Genomic DNA, 16,116 nt, shown 5'->3' with positions numbered 1-16,116 from the left:
CCATAAACTTTGTTTAAATCACTCAGGGCACGCCTCTGCTATTCGTGCTGATCCAGCGATACATTTTGAGGGTAATGGCAACGGTACTGTTGTTATAACTCGCATCAGTAGAGAGCATGAGTTTTACAGCGGCGCATCTCCGATCTTGCAAACAGATAGATGTTCTGGAAGAAGAAGAAAAAAAGAAAACCGGTTTTCATTAAACAGAAATGGAATCATGCCGTCATTTCTAGTGCAAGAATTTTATCATTTCACCCTGTATACCCCAATCATCCGAACTAATGTTTATTATTTTACTTGTAGATAGCAAGTACCTATAGACGGGGAAGCGAAAATATCATTTTGTAAGACAGGATTATTGTCAAACAGCCTCGCTTTGAGTTTTACCTCCACAGCTTCACATATTTAGCATTAGGCTAAGCTAGAATTACTATTTCTACCGGATGTTTGCAACCGTTAGTCTTCTTTTGTCGATAAGATTACGGCAAATGCAATTAGCAGATACGACTAGCAGCTTGTAGTTGTTTGGCAACGCGGCCCGAAGCACAGGTACTTAGATGTAAGCGGTTAAAACCAGAAATTTGAAAGAATTATTTTTAATTTTATTGTAATTATATATATATATATATATATATATATATATATATATATATATATATATATATATATACGATTAAATGAGATGTTTCTTGGCGCTACCAAACGTCGTTAACTGACAACCATATAAGCTAATAGCGTTTTAGTAAACATTAATTGCAGTTCAAAATTGAAGGTTTTATGTTTCTTGATTATAATCTCATTACTTTATAGAAGAATTTTTCTAATATATCTATATAACAAAAGTATAAAAACGTATGTTTGTTCATAATCGATAATCTTAAACAACACTGAAGCGATTGGCTCGACAGTTTGCAATAGCGTTTTTATCAAATCCTAAGGTATTTTATATATTGAAAATTAAAAAAAACATTACAATATGGAAAATCCAACTCCTGAAATAGCAACAACAAAATTAAAATTAACCTCCGTCTAGAAGGATTCTTATACTGATCTAGAAAAAAATGTGAAACGTAGTTCACCCTCTGTTTCTTTCTTTCTCTGTCTCTCTTTATATCTCTCTCTTCTGATTTCTATATCTCTCTTCATCCATGTCTCCCTCTCTCTTTCTCTCTCTATCACCCGCTCTATCTCTGTTTGAGCCTCTTTCTCTCTCTCTCACCTCCTCTATATCTCTCTCCCGTTCTCTCTTTTCCTCTGTCACTCTCCCTCTCTGTTTCTAACTCTCCCTCCCCTCTCTCTGTCTTCATATCTCAATCTCTCTATCTCTCTATCTCCTTCTCTTTCTTTATTTCCCTCTCTCCTTGTAGTTTTCCATCTCAATCTCTCTCTTCCTCTCTATCTATCCATCTCTAGCTCCTCGTCCTATTTAAGGCTCCTAAAATAATTACAGTGAATAAGGTATTGCCAAAACATGAAACAGTCAGATTTTAGTTATCTAAGATAATTGCAGTGAATAAGGCATTCTCAAAACATGGATAAATTCTGTTTTAGTCACCTATATTACTGTGAGGAACAGAAGTTATTTGGAAATTACTGCTACTTTTAATAGCACCAGAAGGAACTGGTAAAACCTTTCTAATTAAATTGATTAAGCAGCCATTCGATGACAAAATGATAGCTTAAGCTCTTGCTGCGTGCAAAATCGCTGAGAACTTACTACCAAGTAGAAGAAATACTCATGAAATTACTTGGTCCATCCTTGCAAGATTTGCATGGCAACGTTAGACTATTTGGGAATGTAGTAATATTGTTTGAAGGAGACTTCAAACAAACGTTACCTGTAATTCTTTAATAAACACCAGCAGATGAAATAAATGCTTGCCTCAAATACCCTACTTTTCGTGTCATGTGAAAACATCAAACATTACTCAAAATATGCGTGTCCAGTTGCAGAATGCTCGATCCGCAGAGAAATCTTCGCATCACTCCTGGGAAATTGGGTACGGAAAAGATCCGAGTTAAAGGCGGATTTCGTTGACCTCTAACTTCTTTAATTTATTTATATCAAAAGAAAAGGCGGTAAAATGGTTTCCAGATATTAAAATAATTATAAGCATCTCACCTGTCTGAGTAAACGAGGTATTCTTGCATACAAAGACAATACAAAGTCGTCCATGAACTTAACGATATATAAACCAACCCAAGATTTGCAAAGGCACATGGGTGCAGTAAAATAATTAATGAACAAAATCATAGAAGTAACAATCTTAACATGACCTTTCACAGGTGAAGATATCTTTATTTAACACATTCCTATGATTCCATCGAATATGACATTTAACTTAAGGAAATTGTACTTTTCAATTCGATTGTCGTTTGCAATCATGTTTTCTGTTGTATATCATGAGCTGATACAAGTTTTTCAAAGCAATTTACAAACGATTGTTTCAAACAACTTTTATAATAAATATAAATGAGCATTTTATTATTTATATATATATATATATATGGGGATAGTTAAAAGATTTAGATAGATTCTATGAGAGAATACTTATTGGGATAATGCAAAGCACAACAAAGGAGTTGAGTGTTATAAGGAGGATAAAGAATTAAAGAACGGCATCCCTAATATTTCTGATAAAAAGCATTAGGTTTCGAAACACCTAGGTCTAAAAAGTGTACTTATCTTACACCCCTAATTGATGTAACATTTACATTGATTAAACGATTAAATCTATATACATTTATATATATTTTTATGTTGCCATTTTTTATTCTTCATCTACATTTTATATATGTATATATGTATGCATATATATATATATGTGTGTGTGTGTGTGTGTGTGTGTGAGTGCGTGTGTTTTTGTGTGCATAGAGTGCGTAGACGGTCGCGTTACATCTTGCTTTAGATAATTACTATTGTAGCGTCGCCGAAGAGTTGTGATGTAGCAAAACAGCCTATCTGAGGATGACTATATATATATATATATATATATATATATATATATATATATATATATATATATATATATATAACGTCTTGTATGTGTATAGGTTTAAATAAGTCTAAATGTGAACTATAATAGTAAAATATGAAAATGAAAATACCATCATTTTGTTAGACTTACAATATCGATTAAACATTTTCGATTTTCAGTGAATTTTATCCATAGTTTGTAGAAAACAATTAAGAAAAATCTCCTGAATTTCAATATTTATTAAGTGTCCTTAAGCTTAAACCTTACAGTTTAGACAGTTTTATAGAATCAAAATAATATGAACTATATGGAAAGAAGCTTTTCTCTTGAAAGTATTATATGCTTATAAGTTAAGAAGAGAAGGGAAGCCAGTGACAGTGGTTATTATACGTCAAGGTTTTGGTGTGACTGATTTACTAGTGAAAAAAGACATATATTAGATCCCAGTCGAACACTGGCCATGGGAATGAAGACAGAATAACTATTTTTAGAATTAATAAGTATTAGTCACCACAAATCCACATTTATTCTCCAAGTATTCTTGGAAACTAATGATCCGATTTGGCTGAAACTTTGTACGGGCCTTTGTTATAATAAGGTGCAACGAACAAAGTACTATGATATGCGTTCAATAAACAGTAAGAAATTATTAAAAATTAATAGATTGGTATTTAATGCAAAAATGATCAGAAATTCAACCATATTCAACGATTCTAAATTAACAGATTATACCATTTGCTCGTTTTTATCGGCCTAAAATGTCTAGTTTGTATTTATTCGAGCAAATCTTACGTAATAACACCGTGTTTTGTGTTTTAGTTTTTCAATTCGCAATCTAGATCTTGAGTAAGTCAAGGATAACTTTCTGACTTGGTTCGAATCTCCCGACAGGCAGGAATTATCACTTATTGCGCTTAGGAGAACGTAATTTCAAAATATAGTTGCAGAAAGAAAATACATCGCCATATATATTTCGAAGTCGGTTTGTTTTCTCTGAGCTTCACCTGTTACGCTGTGACAGCAATAACCTATCTTAGTATGTTCGCGGAACTTATACAGGTAGAAGCTTGCCTGAGGAGTTAGGTATCTTCTAGAGAATTAGACACATCCCAGCTTTTTATCAACCGACGTTGCGACCGCATTTGATGAAAGTCATCCACCATAACCGTGGTTTCCTTACAATCCATACTTTCTGTTTCATAAAACTGCTACATGTGACACTTTCATATGAGTTTCTTGTCAAATCTAAGCGAGCAATTCCGTGGGTCTGCCATTGTCCTCATCCAGCTCATTTGTTTTGACTTGTCATAGTTTCCTCTTCCTCTCGTTTGCCGATGGGGAATATAGACTAATACACCTGCATTAGTACTTATGTCGGTGTGCACGAACCTACACTGTGTGAATGTCACTGTTTTGTGAAGTTCTAGATAAACAGTCAACAAGGTGGGCACCTGTCAGCCTCCCACTGAAAGGTGTAATATAATATGTGTATGTATGTATGCATGAATGCATATATATATATATATATATATATATATATATATATATATATATATATATATATATATATATATATATGGCAAGGTTTCCTTCCTCTTATCCATTTACCTTTCTTGTACCAACATTAGTTACGCTTTCATGCATTTTTATTCTCAAAACATTTCAAGAAAAAAGTGTATATTTTGTTTTGAAGTGTGCTGTTAAAAAGCAGAAACTTAAAAACCTCTTCATAGTCGGCAGATACTTAGTAGTGTAATGACCTTAGAGTTTGGAAAAAATATTGGATAAGACTAATGATCGTAATTATGGCTTGGGCAAAATAGTAATCCATTTACCTTTCTTGTACCAACATTAGTTACGCTTTCATGCATTTTTATTCTCAAAACATTTATATGCAAATTAATATGTCGCAGAATGGATCTAGTAATCTTGTTAAATTTACTGATATATATCATTAATAGTTTATTTTTATAGGTTTATATATTAGAATAAATAGTAACCGTAATATTCTACATTTTCCTATTAGGGAAGTCGTATTATCCACTGGAGAACCATGTATTTAACAGCTGTATTTTTTTAATCTTCGAAACAGCTTCATGGTAAGCAGCTGCGGATCCCCGGGTGTTTTTTTACAAAATTTTAGTTTAGAGTTTCGTATTTCATTCTCATATAGTAAAATTCTCCTTTATAATTGAAGACTTTGAAGAAATCGGAACATGCAAGTGCAAAGTCTATTTCTATTTAAAAATTTTAGTAAATGCTTTTTTTCATCCTTATATAATTGAACTTTTTTTTTGTAATAATAAATTTTTAGTAGTTGGATTATGTAGGTGCTAAGTCTGCGATAGGTTAAATTCAGATTTTTTTTCCGGGAATTTTAACTGCATTCTTTATATTATTTTTTACTCAAAGCTTCTAAAGGCTTTATATATATATATATATATATATATATATATATATATATATATATATATATATACGTCTCTACACACAACACAAACAACCCAGAACAAGTCACACAGATAACAAAAAACCTTATCCTCCTCAATCAGAACGACAAACTAAACAACATACTTAAAACAACAAAAATAATAAAAAGCAAACGCTAACCCAAAAACTTAAAACACATCCTAACTTCCTCAAAACTCGTCCCACATACTACAAAAGGAGTTACAAAATGCAACAAACCACGATGTGGAGTATGTGACATAATAATAGAAGGAAACACATACACTTTCAAAAACCCAACACAAATATTCAAAATAAAAAAGGATCTAAACTGCACCTCCAGAAATGTAGTATATACACTAAGATGCACAACATGCAACAAATCCTACATAGGCGCCACCAAAATTTTCAGCAATAGAGTGGCCTTACATAAGAACAACATCAAAATTGCAGATAACAGACACGTCTATGTTTCAAAACACGTACACAGATGCAGTGGAAACAGCTTCAAAATAATGCCAATCCTCCAAACAGACAATTATTTTTATTTACTTACACAGGAAAAAAACTTCATCACCAGATTCACTCCTGAACTGAACAGAGCCTAATATCATCACAAAAAAAACATGAAATGCAAGGTACACTCGCATGTACACCCATACACATACACATATACACACCCACACATAAATCAGAACCGACACATTTAAACACACACACGTGCGCGCATACAACCACACACAGACATAACATCCCTATCTCTAATACAACACACTGAACAATACCAAACCTACTTAACCTCGAAACCAACAACACTAGGGAACACCTATAACCATAGTATAATATCTGTTCCAACACCTCGCTCCCTCCTCAGTCAGTGGAGGAGAACCCCCTCATAACTGAAACAACTATCATCCCTTCTATCATCCCCCTCCCATACCTATACCCCACACTAGGAACCGATCCTGTGTCTGGCCATACCCACATGGGGAGACAAATAAATAGAAACATTAAAAAATCTCCTATACATATTTTAAATACACCCCTCTTTCTAAACAAACATAATATAAGGAATACCCGAAAAGACTAAAACGAAAAATCAGAATAATAAAATCCAAGAATCCAAAAAATAAATATCAAAATAGAATGAAAGCACCCCTACCCTTATTTCAGAAGAGCTAGTCCCCCCTCTCCACACATACACATTAGTAACGACCTCACCTCGGACCACAGTCGCCTTCCTAAGGAAGCAAATAACCCCAAAATACTATAAAACAATATACACATTCCCAAACCAACAAAAGCAAACACACACACACACGCACACACACGCGCGCACACACACACGCATAAACGCACACACACACACACACACACACACACACACACACACACACCCTACCCAACCCTAAATGAAAAGAAAAAAACATTAGCAGAAAGAGATAGCCAGGTCAGAGGTCTCCCTCGACAAGCCCAATAAAAAGCAATAAAAGAGTAATAAAAATTGAGCATGCCAATGAATAATAAAAACTTACAAGCCTCCATCACTTGGAAAAAAACTTCAAATTAACTACGAAAATCGCCATTTTTACATCTCCAACACATTTGAAAATAATTTCTGACAAGGACGCATCACAGAACGTCTGAAACGCGCGTAAAAACGATTTCAATGACTTAAAAACATTATTACAATCATCCAAACATAATTCCCAATGAAAAACCAAGACACGGAATAATAAAATACTGTTAAAAATACACATTGTTGGTGACTACTCCCTTATTTAAATATATATGTATATATATATACATATATATATATATATATATATATATTTGTAGTCATCGACATATAGTCCTGTTTCGTTGGATTGCAACTCATCAGTGTTGCTAGACTATCACCTCTCCCAAGCCGAGGATTTAACCTAGAACCATCGAGTTGACGCTCAGCAGTTCTACCGATCGACCCACTGGAGCGGCACCCGTCATAAATTATGTCAAAAATAAATTAAAATAATGCTGACAAAATAGAAAAAAAAATTCTGGAGCACAAAAGTCGCTCGTTTTAATGAGACCATCCCGTCTTCAAAGCTCTTCATCTTTTTAGTTTAAAAAATATCATGATATTTACTTTTGAACCGATATTGCTCCGAGCGCAGCTTCACAGCTATCAGTCATCGCTGGCTAAAGTAGGAATTATGTAAAAATGTAAACTCTACAGCACATGAAGTCGTTCGTTTTGATGACACCACTGCTGTCTTCGTATCTCCTTAAGTTATTGAGGTAAAAACAAAGAGGAGGCCTTACTTTTGAAATTACCCTCATAGATGGTCAGTTGGGAATTCGGCGTGCTAGAAACAGTTCATGTCTTGATCAAGTTGCCCCACAATTTACCGAAGTTCAGCTGCCGTTGGTCTGATCACTTCTTAGATAAATGGCCCTTTAGAATATCATTTGAAGAGGTCACTAAAGAGACGGCATGAAACCTTTCGACGTAAAGAACTAAGAAAACCATATTTCAGGCCAAACCCTAGTGAAAAATTGGTGTTAAACTAATAGATTCTGAGAAATAGCCATTTCCCTCTCTTTTTCGAAAACGATACTCTTGAAAAGTGAATACTATGAAATAAAATTTTAAAAAATAAACGAAATACAAGATTGCCGAAAGTAAAGCCAAAGTCTACTTCCTACTCTCTTTAGATTGATTTAATAAAGGATCTCAACAGAAATATTAATGCTACGAAATGTAAAGGATGACAGACTAGCTTCATGCCACATGGATGGTTCAAGAATTTTATGTCTCTTGATTTTATAACACCTGGGATAACAACTGAACGTAAGAAACTTTCAAATTGAAAAGGTGATTTGACTTTTATTAAATGATCCAAAAAATATCTTTACATGCCATAAAACAAACGAAAATATTTTTACAGGGCTCGATTTTTGTACATTTACTTGAGATTTCATTCATTCGGTTAAAAACCTCCAAGTGACCTTCGGACACATAGATATCTAAACTTTAAACTTTTACACAGTTTAACGTATAAATGTAAGCTAGCGAATGCCTAGACGACATGGCTTAAGACGACTTGCATAGTTATTTTTTTTTTTAATTTAAAATATTTATCATCACTTTTTACCGGCTAAAAATCAAATCCACTTTGTTCAACAGGTCCAAATCCCCTTTATATAAACTTCGAAATATGTATTTTTGTAAGGATCGATCCTCATATATATATATATATATATATATATATATATATATATATATATATATATATATATATATATATATATATATATTCTTTCTCTCGTATTTCTTTTAAAAATCGTTCTTTCAAATAATAATAGCCATTTCTATAAGGTCTGATGAGGCTGCTAGATCTTAAATATGGTCCGGCAACCGAAACATATGTAACTGAATAGATAACACGGTAATAAAAGATAAAACGTATATATATATATATATATATATATATATATATTATATATATATATAATACCAGAAGTACTCGTCGTGGACTGGGGCAAACACAGCCTACAGAAAATTGACTGTGATTGATGAAAGTAGGATAGGCTATAAAAATGAGGGGGTTGTAAAGAGATAGGCTTTGATATTCAAAAAATTTACCCTAAGCAAAATATGATGAAAGTAAAGATAATTTTCGCGGAAATATATTTTTTATATACAAATTTGTGTGACCAACTAAATGATGTTTCTTTACAAAGAGAAAAATGCTATATATATATAATAATATAAATATACAAGAAATAAATCTTTCTATAGTCATTAAAAGTTACTTTCATGGTAGAAAAGTTCATTGGTTCGTATTTTTAAGTAGTTTGTAAAAAAATGTTTTGTTTTTTTTATTCACAAACTGGTTTAAAAAATCAGAATGGCAGCGACTTTGAAATGAAAAGCCCCGTTTTCAATTTGAAGGAGGGGCACCTGAGCATTCTTTGCTAACAATTTAAGAGAGTTCCGTCAGCGTAAGAAATATTTATAAACATATTGTAATGTTTTCGATTATTTTGTGCTTAAGGAATATTCGATTATGGCATGTGTAATTCATATAAAAACTCATTTAAGTAGTTATCGCCTAATATTTCGTTTTAATTTCGGTTCGCTGAAATTATTTCAAGTGAAGAACATTAAAAACTATTTTTTAAAAATACATGATCTGAACTTTTATTGACTATGGTAACATTTATTTCTTGTATATTTATTTTTTCGGGTAGTCGTTTGTTGGCTTTTCTGCTAAACACTTTTACTAAATAATATCGACGAAATATCGAAAAACAAAGAAACGAAAGCAGTTTTGAAAAATAATGAAGCTTTACTTACTTTAGCAAAATAATCCGATACAGCAAAATGGGATATTAAAAACGTAAATACGTAATTACTTTAGTTTTTTAACGCAAAAAATCGATATAAATATGAATAAGGAGAAAATGGATCCCTTTTAAAGCAGAACAGCTCTGTTTCAGTTTTACAGTATTGAACGGTGTAGTATTGCGCCGTCGGATTCAGGGTTGTACTATTGTAATGTAAAGAAACACGCAGAAATGTTTGTAATCAACTGAATTCCTTCTAGTACACTGACAAAAAAAGCTTGAACAGATATATAAATAAAAATAAAAAGGTTATGTAAATGTTTTTAAAAAGACACGTAATCACATGAGCAGGATGTTTTCCTTCTTTTGACACGATAACAAGTAACGTTCTTATTTTTTCATTATTTAAGTATTTACTTCAAAAAAGGTGTTGATAGCAACAAGAAGTGTATTTCATTTTATGTTACAATTGTTTCCATGCCAGATCGACAATTTCAAACAATATGGCCTTTGTCTGAAGAAATCCTGGTTTTTGTAAAAGTTTTCAAACGCCATAATGTTTGAAATTGTTGATCTTGTATGGAAATAATTGTAACGTAAAATGAAATACACCTCTTGTTGCTATCAACACCTTTTTTGAAGTCTTGATATATATATATATATATATATATATATATATATATACTAGACTACCCGTGACCCGTTGAGTCATTATGTTATATTAGCTATGGAATTAATGTATGAGCGTGACACTTGTGACGTAAAGAAAATTGTTTTTGTGACACAACGGAAACATTTCTATGAAAGTATATTAATAACGAAAAAAAATATGGATAGATTTCTATGAGTCGTTCTGTTTATAATTGTTAATTTTTGAAAAATAAAAATTACAGCCATTGAATTATAAGTAGTTTGCCATATTTATCGGTAAATCTGCACTTTCAAATTTTGATATATCGTTTTATTTAAACGCGAAAAAAAAACAATTGGGACGATGAAAACGTACACAGCAAAACAATACGTTGTAAAATGCTCTTATGGTTGTCAAAGGTTAAAGTAGATTTATTTGTAAGAAAATTGCGTTAAAATAACTTGAACGTAATACGGTAAAATGCAGAACGTATTAATTATTTAGATAATTTAAACGCGAAAAAAAAACAATTGGGACGCTGAAAACATACACAGTAAAATAATACGTTGTCAACGGGTAAATTTGATTTACTTGTAAGAAAATTGGGGCTGTATACTTGTAATACAGAATAGTTGCAAAACATCATCACCCCCCCCATATTAAATAATAATTTCTAAATAATAACGTTAATATTTCAGTGCGCATGTCAAATTCTGCAAACGTAGGGATTTGTGTTTATTTGTTTACGTTGTTATGGGTTTATGTTTATGTACACATGCAACCGGAAGTCGTAAACCGCATGTTGGGTTACAAAACTCATTACAAGGTCATTTAAATTTTATATATATATAAAGTCTAAAAGATCTTTGAGTAATGAAAATGTAAAAATAAAAATAAAGAATGCAATTTAAATTCGCGGAAAAAAGGAAACTAAACTTAACACGATGTTTATATATATATATATATATATATATATATATATATATATATATATATATATATACATAATATATATATTATGTATATATATACATTTATATATATATGTATATATACATATTATATATATATACATAATATATATTATATATATATATATATATATACATGTTGACCCAATGAAAACGGACCCCAACTCTAATTAGGCCCCGTTTCTTAGTGTTTTGTCCGAATGAAATGAAACTTTGGTCATACCTAGTTTATTATATTCCAAACATCACATCAAAACACTAGGGTCTTTGACCTTTTTTCTTCATTGACAATAAAATGCTCAGAAAAACAATTTAATTCCTCTGTTTCTTGGGGGTCACCCTGTATATGTATAGTATCTCTCTCTCTCTCTCTCTCTCTATATATATATATATATATATATATATATATATATATATATATATATATATATATATATTGTAAATGCAGTCGTATCTTGCTACCATGTGCAGACAGTTGTCATCATATTAGATATCATCAGGTAAGACAAATTAAGGTTCAAAACTAAAAAGGTTCCAGGCCTTTTCACATTTTGAGGAGAGAAAATTTGCGATGAGTGGTGATTGGCAACAATTAAAGTTCGTATAAGATATCTAATATGATTGAAACGGTTTGCACATTGTAGCAGGATATGACTGTATTTACATAAAAAAATATAACTTGATCGCTTCTTATTGAGCACTATGAACGGCCCTTGGTAAAATTCAGTTATAATCAGTTTTTGGATATCTTCCTACACGGAAAGATATATATATATATATATATATATATATATATATATATATATATATATATATATATATATATATATAATTAGAGATGGCGTAATAGTAAAATATAAAGGTAACTGCAGCTTTTCTTGCAAACTTTCGGATTCTCACCATGTCGTATTACATTTTAATTCCTTTTGGTGGATATAGTGTGCTATTTCTTCTGATCAGTTAAGGGCATAATAGATTCACTAATTGATATAATTATCAAGTGATTGATTTTGCGCTACGAAAAAGACACTGCCAAGAACTGTAAGGATCAGTTGATTTAAAGGAATAAAATATAAAATTATCAACATTTTTGAATATAAATTTTTGTCATTTATTCTATAATATATATATATGTATATACATATACATACATATATATATGTACATATATATATACAAACATGTATATATATAAAAACATACATATATATATATATATATATATATATAAATTAAATGAAGAAATTTAAAATATCATCGGATAGCAGCGATTTGACATTTATTTGTTTGTCTTTTTTTTTGCCTACAGATGTGGACGCCTCTACCAGATTGGCCCGGGAAGAACAGCTACTTCAGTTAGAAAAAGGATTCATCGATTGTATGTCAGCTTATGGGGTATGTATCGTTTGGTTATCGATCTCTTAACCAGATTATCTTTATTAGGTTGTGTTATGAGTAAATTTCTGCGCTCTCCGAATCTCAAATATTCCATGATTTTAAAAATGAATAATTTAAAAATGCCTTTCGTTTGGATATCTTTTACTTGTCAAATTTGGAGAAACTCACAATTTTTAACAGGAGAAGTAGTGGATGAAGTCATTATCAAGATCACCATTCACGTACATAGCATCATGTTGTTGGCAAAAGAGCTCCATTTCTGACGAGACACTAAACTGCGAATACGCCGATGGTTTAGCTTGTGACATTTTAAATGTGCATATCTAGTAGTGATTTGATGTATTTTGTCATTTAATTGAGCTATGTCAGTTTTTGACGTTTTGATTAATGTTAGGTTGATGCAGAAGTAATGTCGCCTATTTGACGTTCAACAAAAAAACAAAAAACCTAGATTCCATGAACAAAGCTTCTTTCTGAGAAGTGCACGCCTGTGGAATTCGCTGCCGTTTGCCGTTTTCCCACCTGACTACAACTTGGATGTCTTCAAGTCCAACAAAAACAAATTCCTCATTAATCGCCCCCTTAAGTAAGACATTTTATCAAGTCTCCAATACCAACTATTACTACGATACTATCCCATTGATCAGTGTACACATAATAATCCTTATCCCCAAGTGGCTTCCGAGCCTTAATAAGTGTAAACATTATTTTGCATCAGCCTAATATTTTAGTATATGGCAAGAAAGCTTGAAATGCTTGACGAGCTGTTCGTTCGAATCATAGTTTCATTAGATGACCAAAATATAGTATTTCGTTTTCAAGACTGACCTTGGCCAACTGACTTTGTCGATTCTTTACAGTAGCTTCCTTTGCAATTCATCAATGCTGTATTCTGATATTATCACAACATATATCCAGTCATTTGTGTCGGAATATCTAACTTTGAGAAGACTAATGTTTTTGATAGTATCTTGTTGAAAAATGAAGTCTGATAATGATTTGTTGTATTTGATCAATTGGCTGAGTCATCTATTCTTTGCTCCAGATTATTTCGTTTGATACGAACATTCTAAAAATCGGCGAAATTTTTGCCACATTATAAGATATGCGCATTAAGAATGTTGGATATTACATCGGCTGAAACGTTTAGAATATATTAATCAAGATGTAAATAATCAAAATAATCCGGACTATCAGTCTGCATCACAAAAAGTTTCCGAAACAAATACAATATAATTCTATGCACATAGAACTCATTCTTTATGGGAAATTCCTGAACGTTTCTAAAGTAACTTTTCTCGTACATAATTTATAATTTCAGCGGAACGTATTTTGTCTGAATCATTGTTTGAAATAAATGGGAATAAATCAGTATCTAAAACCGATAGTCGGGTATGTTTTTGCAAGTTTTAGTTCTCCTGAAATCGATCACTTGCTATTTTTAAAGACAAGGAATAAAAACATTACTCATGAACCCTAGCCTAGCTACTGGCGAGGCTCATAAAAATCTTTGATTTCTATTATCAACGTACAACATTTAGATCAAATATTCCAAAAAATGTCAACATCCGACATTAGAATCAGTTCAGTCTAGCTTACTGAGATTCAACAATTTATGGGAGTATTGGATTAAAAATGAGTAGTTATTAGGTTGTCGCAAAAACAATATCGTTCTCTTACATATATTATTCTATATCTGATTTCTGAATTAATCATTTATATATATATATGTATATATATATATATATATAGAGAGAGAGAGAGAGAGAAAGAGAGAGAGAGAGAGCCATGCTATATATCATTTTGAATCGTGTTATTCTCTGCCGTTCTCAATGTCGTCATTCATTGTAGGCTTTTCTACAATATTCAAATCCTCACGATTTTCTTGTTCCAGTTTATACTTGGCCTAAAGGCGTACGAGACAGCTCGGGATATATATGCTGCTTTTGGCCCAGGAACTACAACGGTGGTTCAAGAAATTTCGTAATGTTGACGAGTCTCGAAGATAAAGACGGTCGCAGCCGACCGGCTGCGGTTGATAACGAAAATTGGAAAGTACTAATATAAGCCAATCCTTTCAAAATCATATAGGATTTTTCTGTTGACCTCGAAGCCGACCACTCAACAGTTGTTCGCCATTGAAAGAAAACAGTGAAGACAAAAAATGTTGGCTAAATGGGTGTCGCATGAATTGAACGATAATGAAAAAAAAACGTCGCTTTGAGGTGTCATCTGGGCTTTTTCTGCGCAACAAAAACGACCGAATTATTCAGCAGACTGTTACGTGTGATGAGAAGCGGATCCTCTATGACAACTGGCGAGGTTCATCACGGTGGTTTGATGCCGGAGAAGCTCCACAACACTTCCTGAACGAATTGGGCTACGAAACTCTGCCTCATCCGCTATATTCACTGGACCTCTCGCCCATTAATTATCACTTTTTCAAGCATCTCGACAACTTCCTGCGTGAAAAATGCTTAAAAAGCCGATATGATGCCGAATCGGCGTTCAATGACTTTATCGCTTCCAACATCCGGGTTTCTATGCTAATGGGATAAATAAACTTGTTTTTCGTTGGACAAAAATGTGTTGATTCTAATGGTATGTATTCCGAGTAATAAAGTTAATTATGAATCGAGTTATTATCTTTTGAGGGTGAACATCAAAAAACGACAGTATTTTTGCACTAGCTTAACATCTTTAAAATACAATCAAGGTGACCGGAATTGATTCCTCTTCTAATAAAAATGCCATACTACTCACGCTAACAGTAAGAGTAATACTGCATATTTGATCTCCTATCTTTAAGCATACACCATCATGCACATCGCGGCTAAAAAAAAGCAACTCAATGAGTACCACCCTTCTCAAGGTAAAAAAATAAATAAATGAGAATAGGAGTTTCTTGGTTTTCGTAATATTCCGGGGCAACATTGAAAAACGGGTCTTGCTAGTTGATAACGAATTGCGATCGCACCTGTTAGGTGTAAATTTATCTCACTATTCCAATACTGCGTTGTATAATATTTTATGTGAAAGTTCGCCCGTCTGAAATTTGATATATCTTACAGCAAGACGTTTCTTTTTTTTGTTTTTTTCTATTACAAAGATGTTTCCGCCTCGTGTTGTATCGTTTTTATTTATAAGAGTTTCTTATGTTTATATTTTTATTATTTGGTATAAAAATTCTCCTGTTATATGGTGTAGTCTGTTTTTGGTGTTGGCACAGAATTTAACGAATAGTTTTACTCCAGTCTCTCTGCATATTCATTTCATTCATTCGTTTTTTTTTAACTGCTCCCACTTAACCTTTACCTTATCACCATCTCGCACTCTTTCAATCATTAATCACTCCCTG

At 32.3% G+C, this 16,116-nt stretch overlaps 1 protein-coding gene across 2 annotated transcripts in view; it reads left to right on the top strand.

Annotated features, from left to right (window-relative positions):
- The window catches only part of LOC145293719 (universal stress protein in QAH/OAS sulfhydrylase 3'region-like), a 296,557-nt gene that overhangs the window by 189,027 nt on the left and 91,414 nt on the right, over nt 1-16,116 (top strand). For both annotated transcript variants that reach the window (XM_080140160.1, XM_080140161.1), the window contains exon 3: nt 12,670-12,755. In XM_080140160.1, the coding sequence (XP_079996286.1) occupies nt 12,670-12,755 (86 nt within the window). The remainder of the gene's footprint in view (nt 1-12,669; nt 12,756-16,116) is intronic.

The sequence above is a fragment of the Euprymna scolopes genome, chromosome 15 (genome assembly GCF_053919585.1).
Source record: "Euprymna scolopes isolate OS-2025 chromosome 15, ASM5391958v1, whole genome shotgun sequence".
NCBI lineage: Eukaryota > Metazoa > Mollusca > Cephalopoda > Sepiida > Sepiolidae > Euprymna > Euprymna scolopes.
This window is presented reverse-complemented; position numbering and strand designations above follow the sequence as displayed.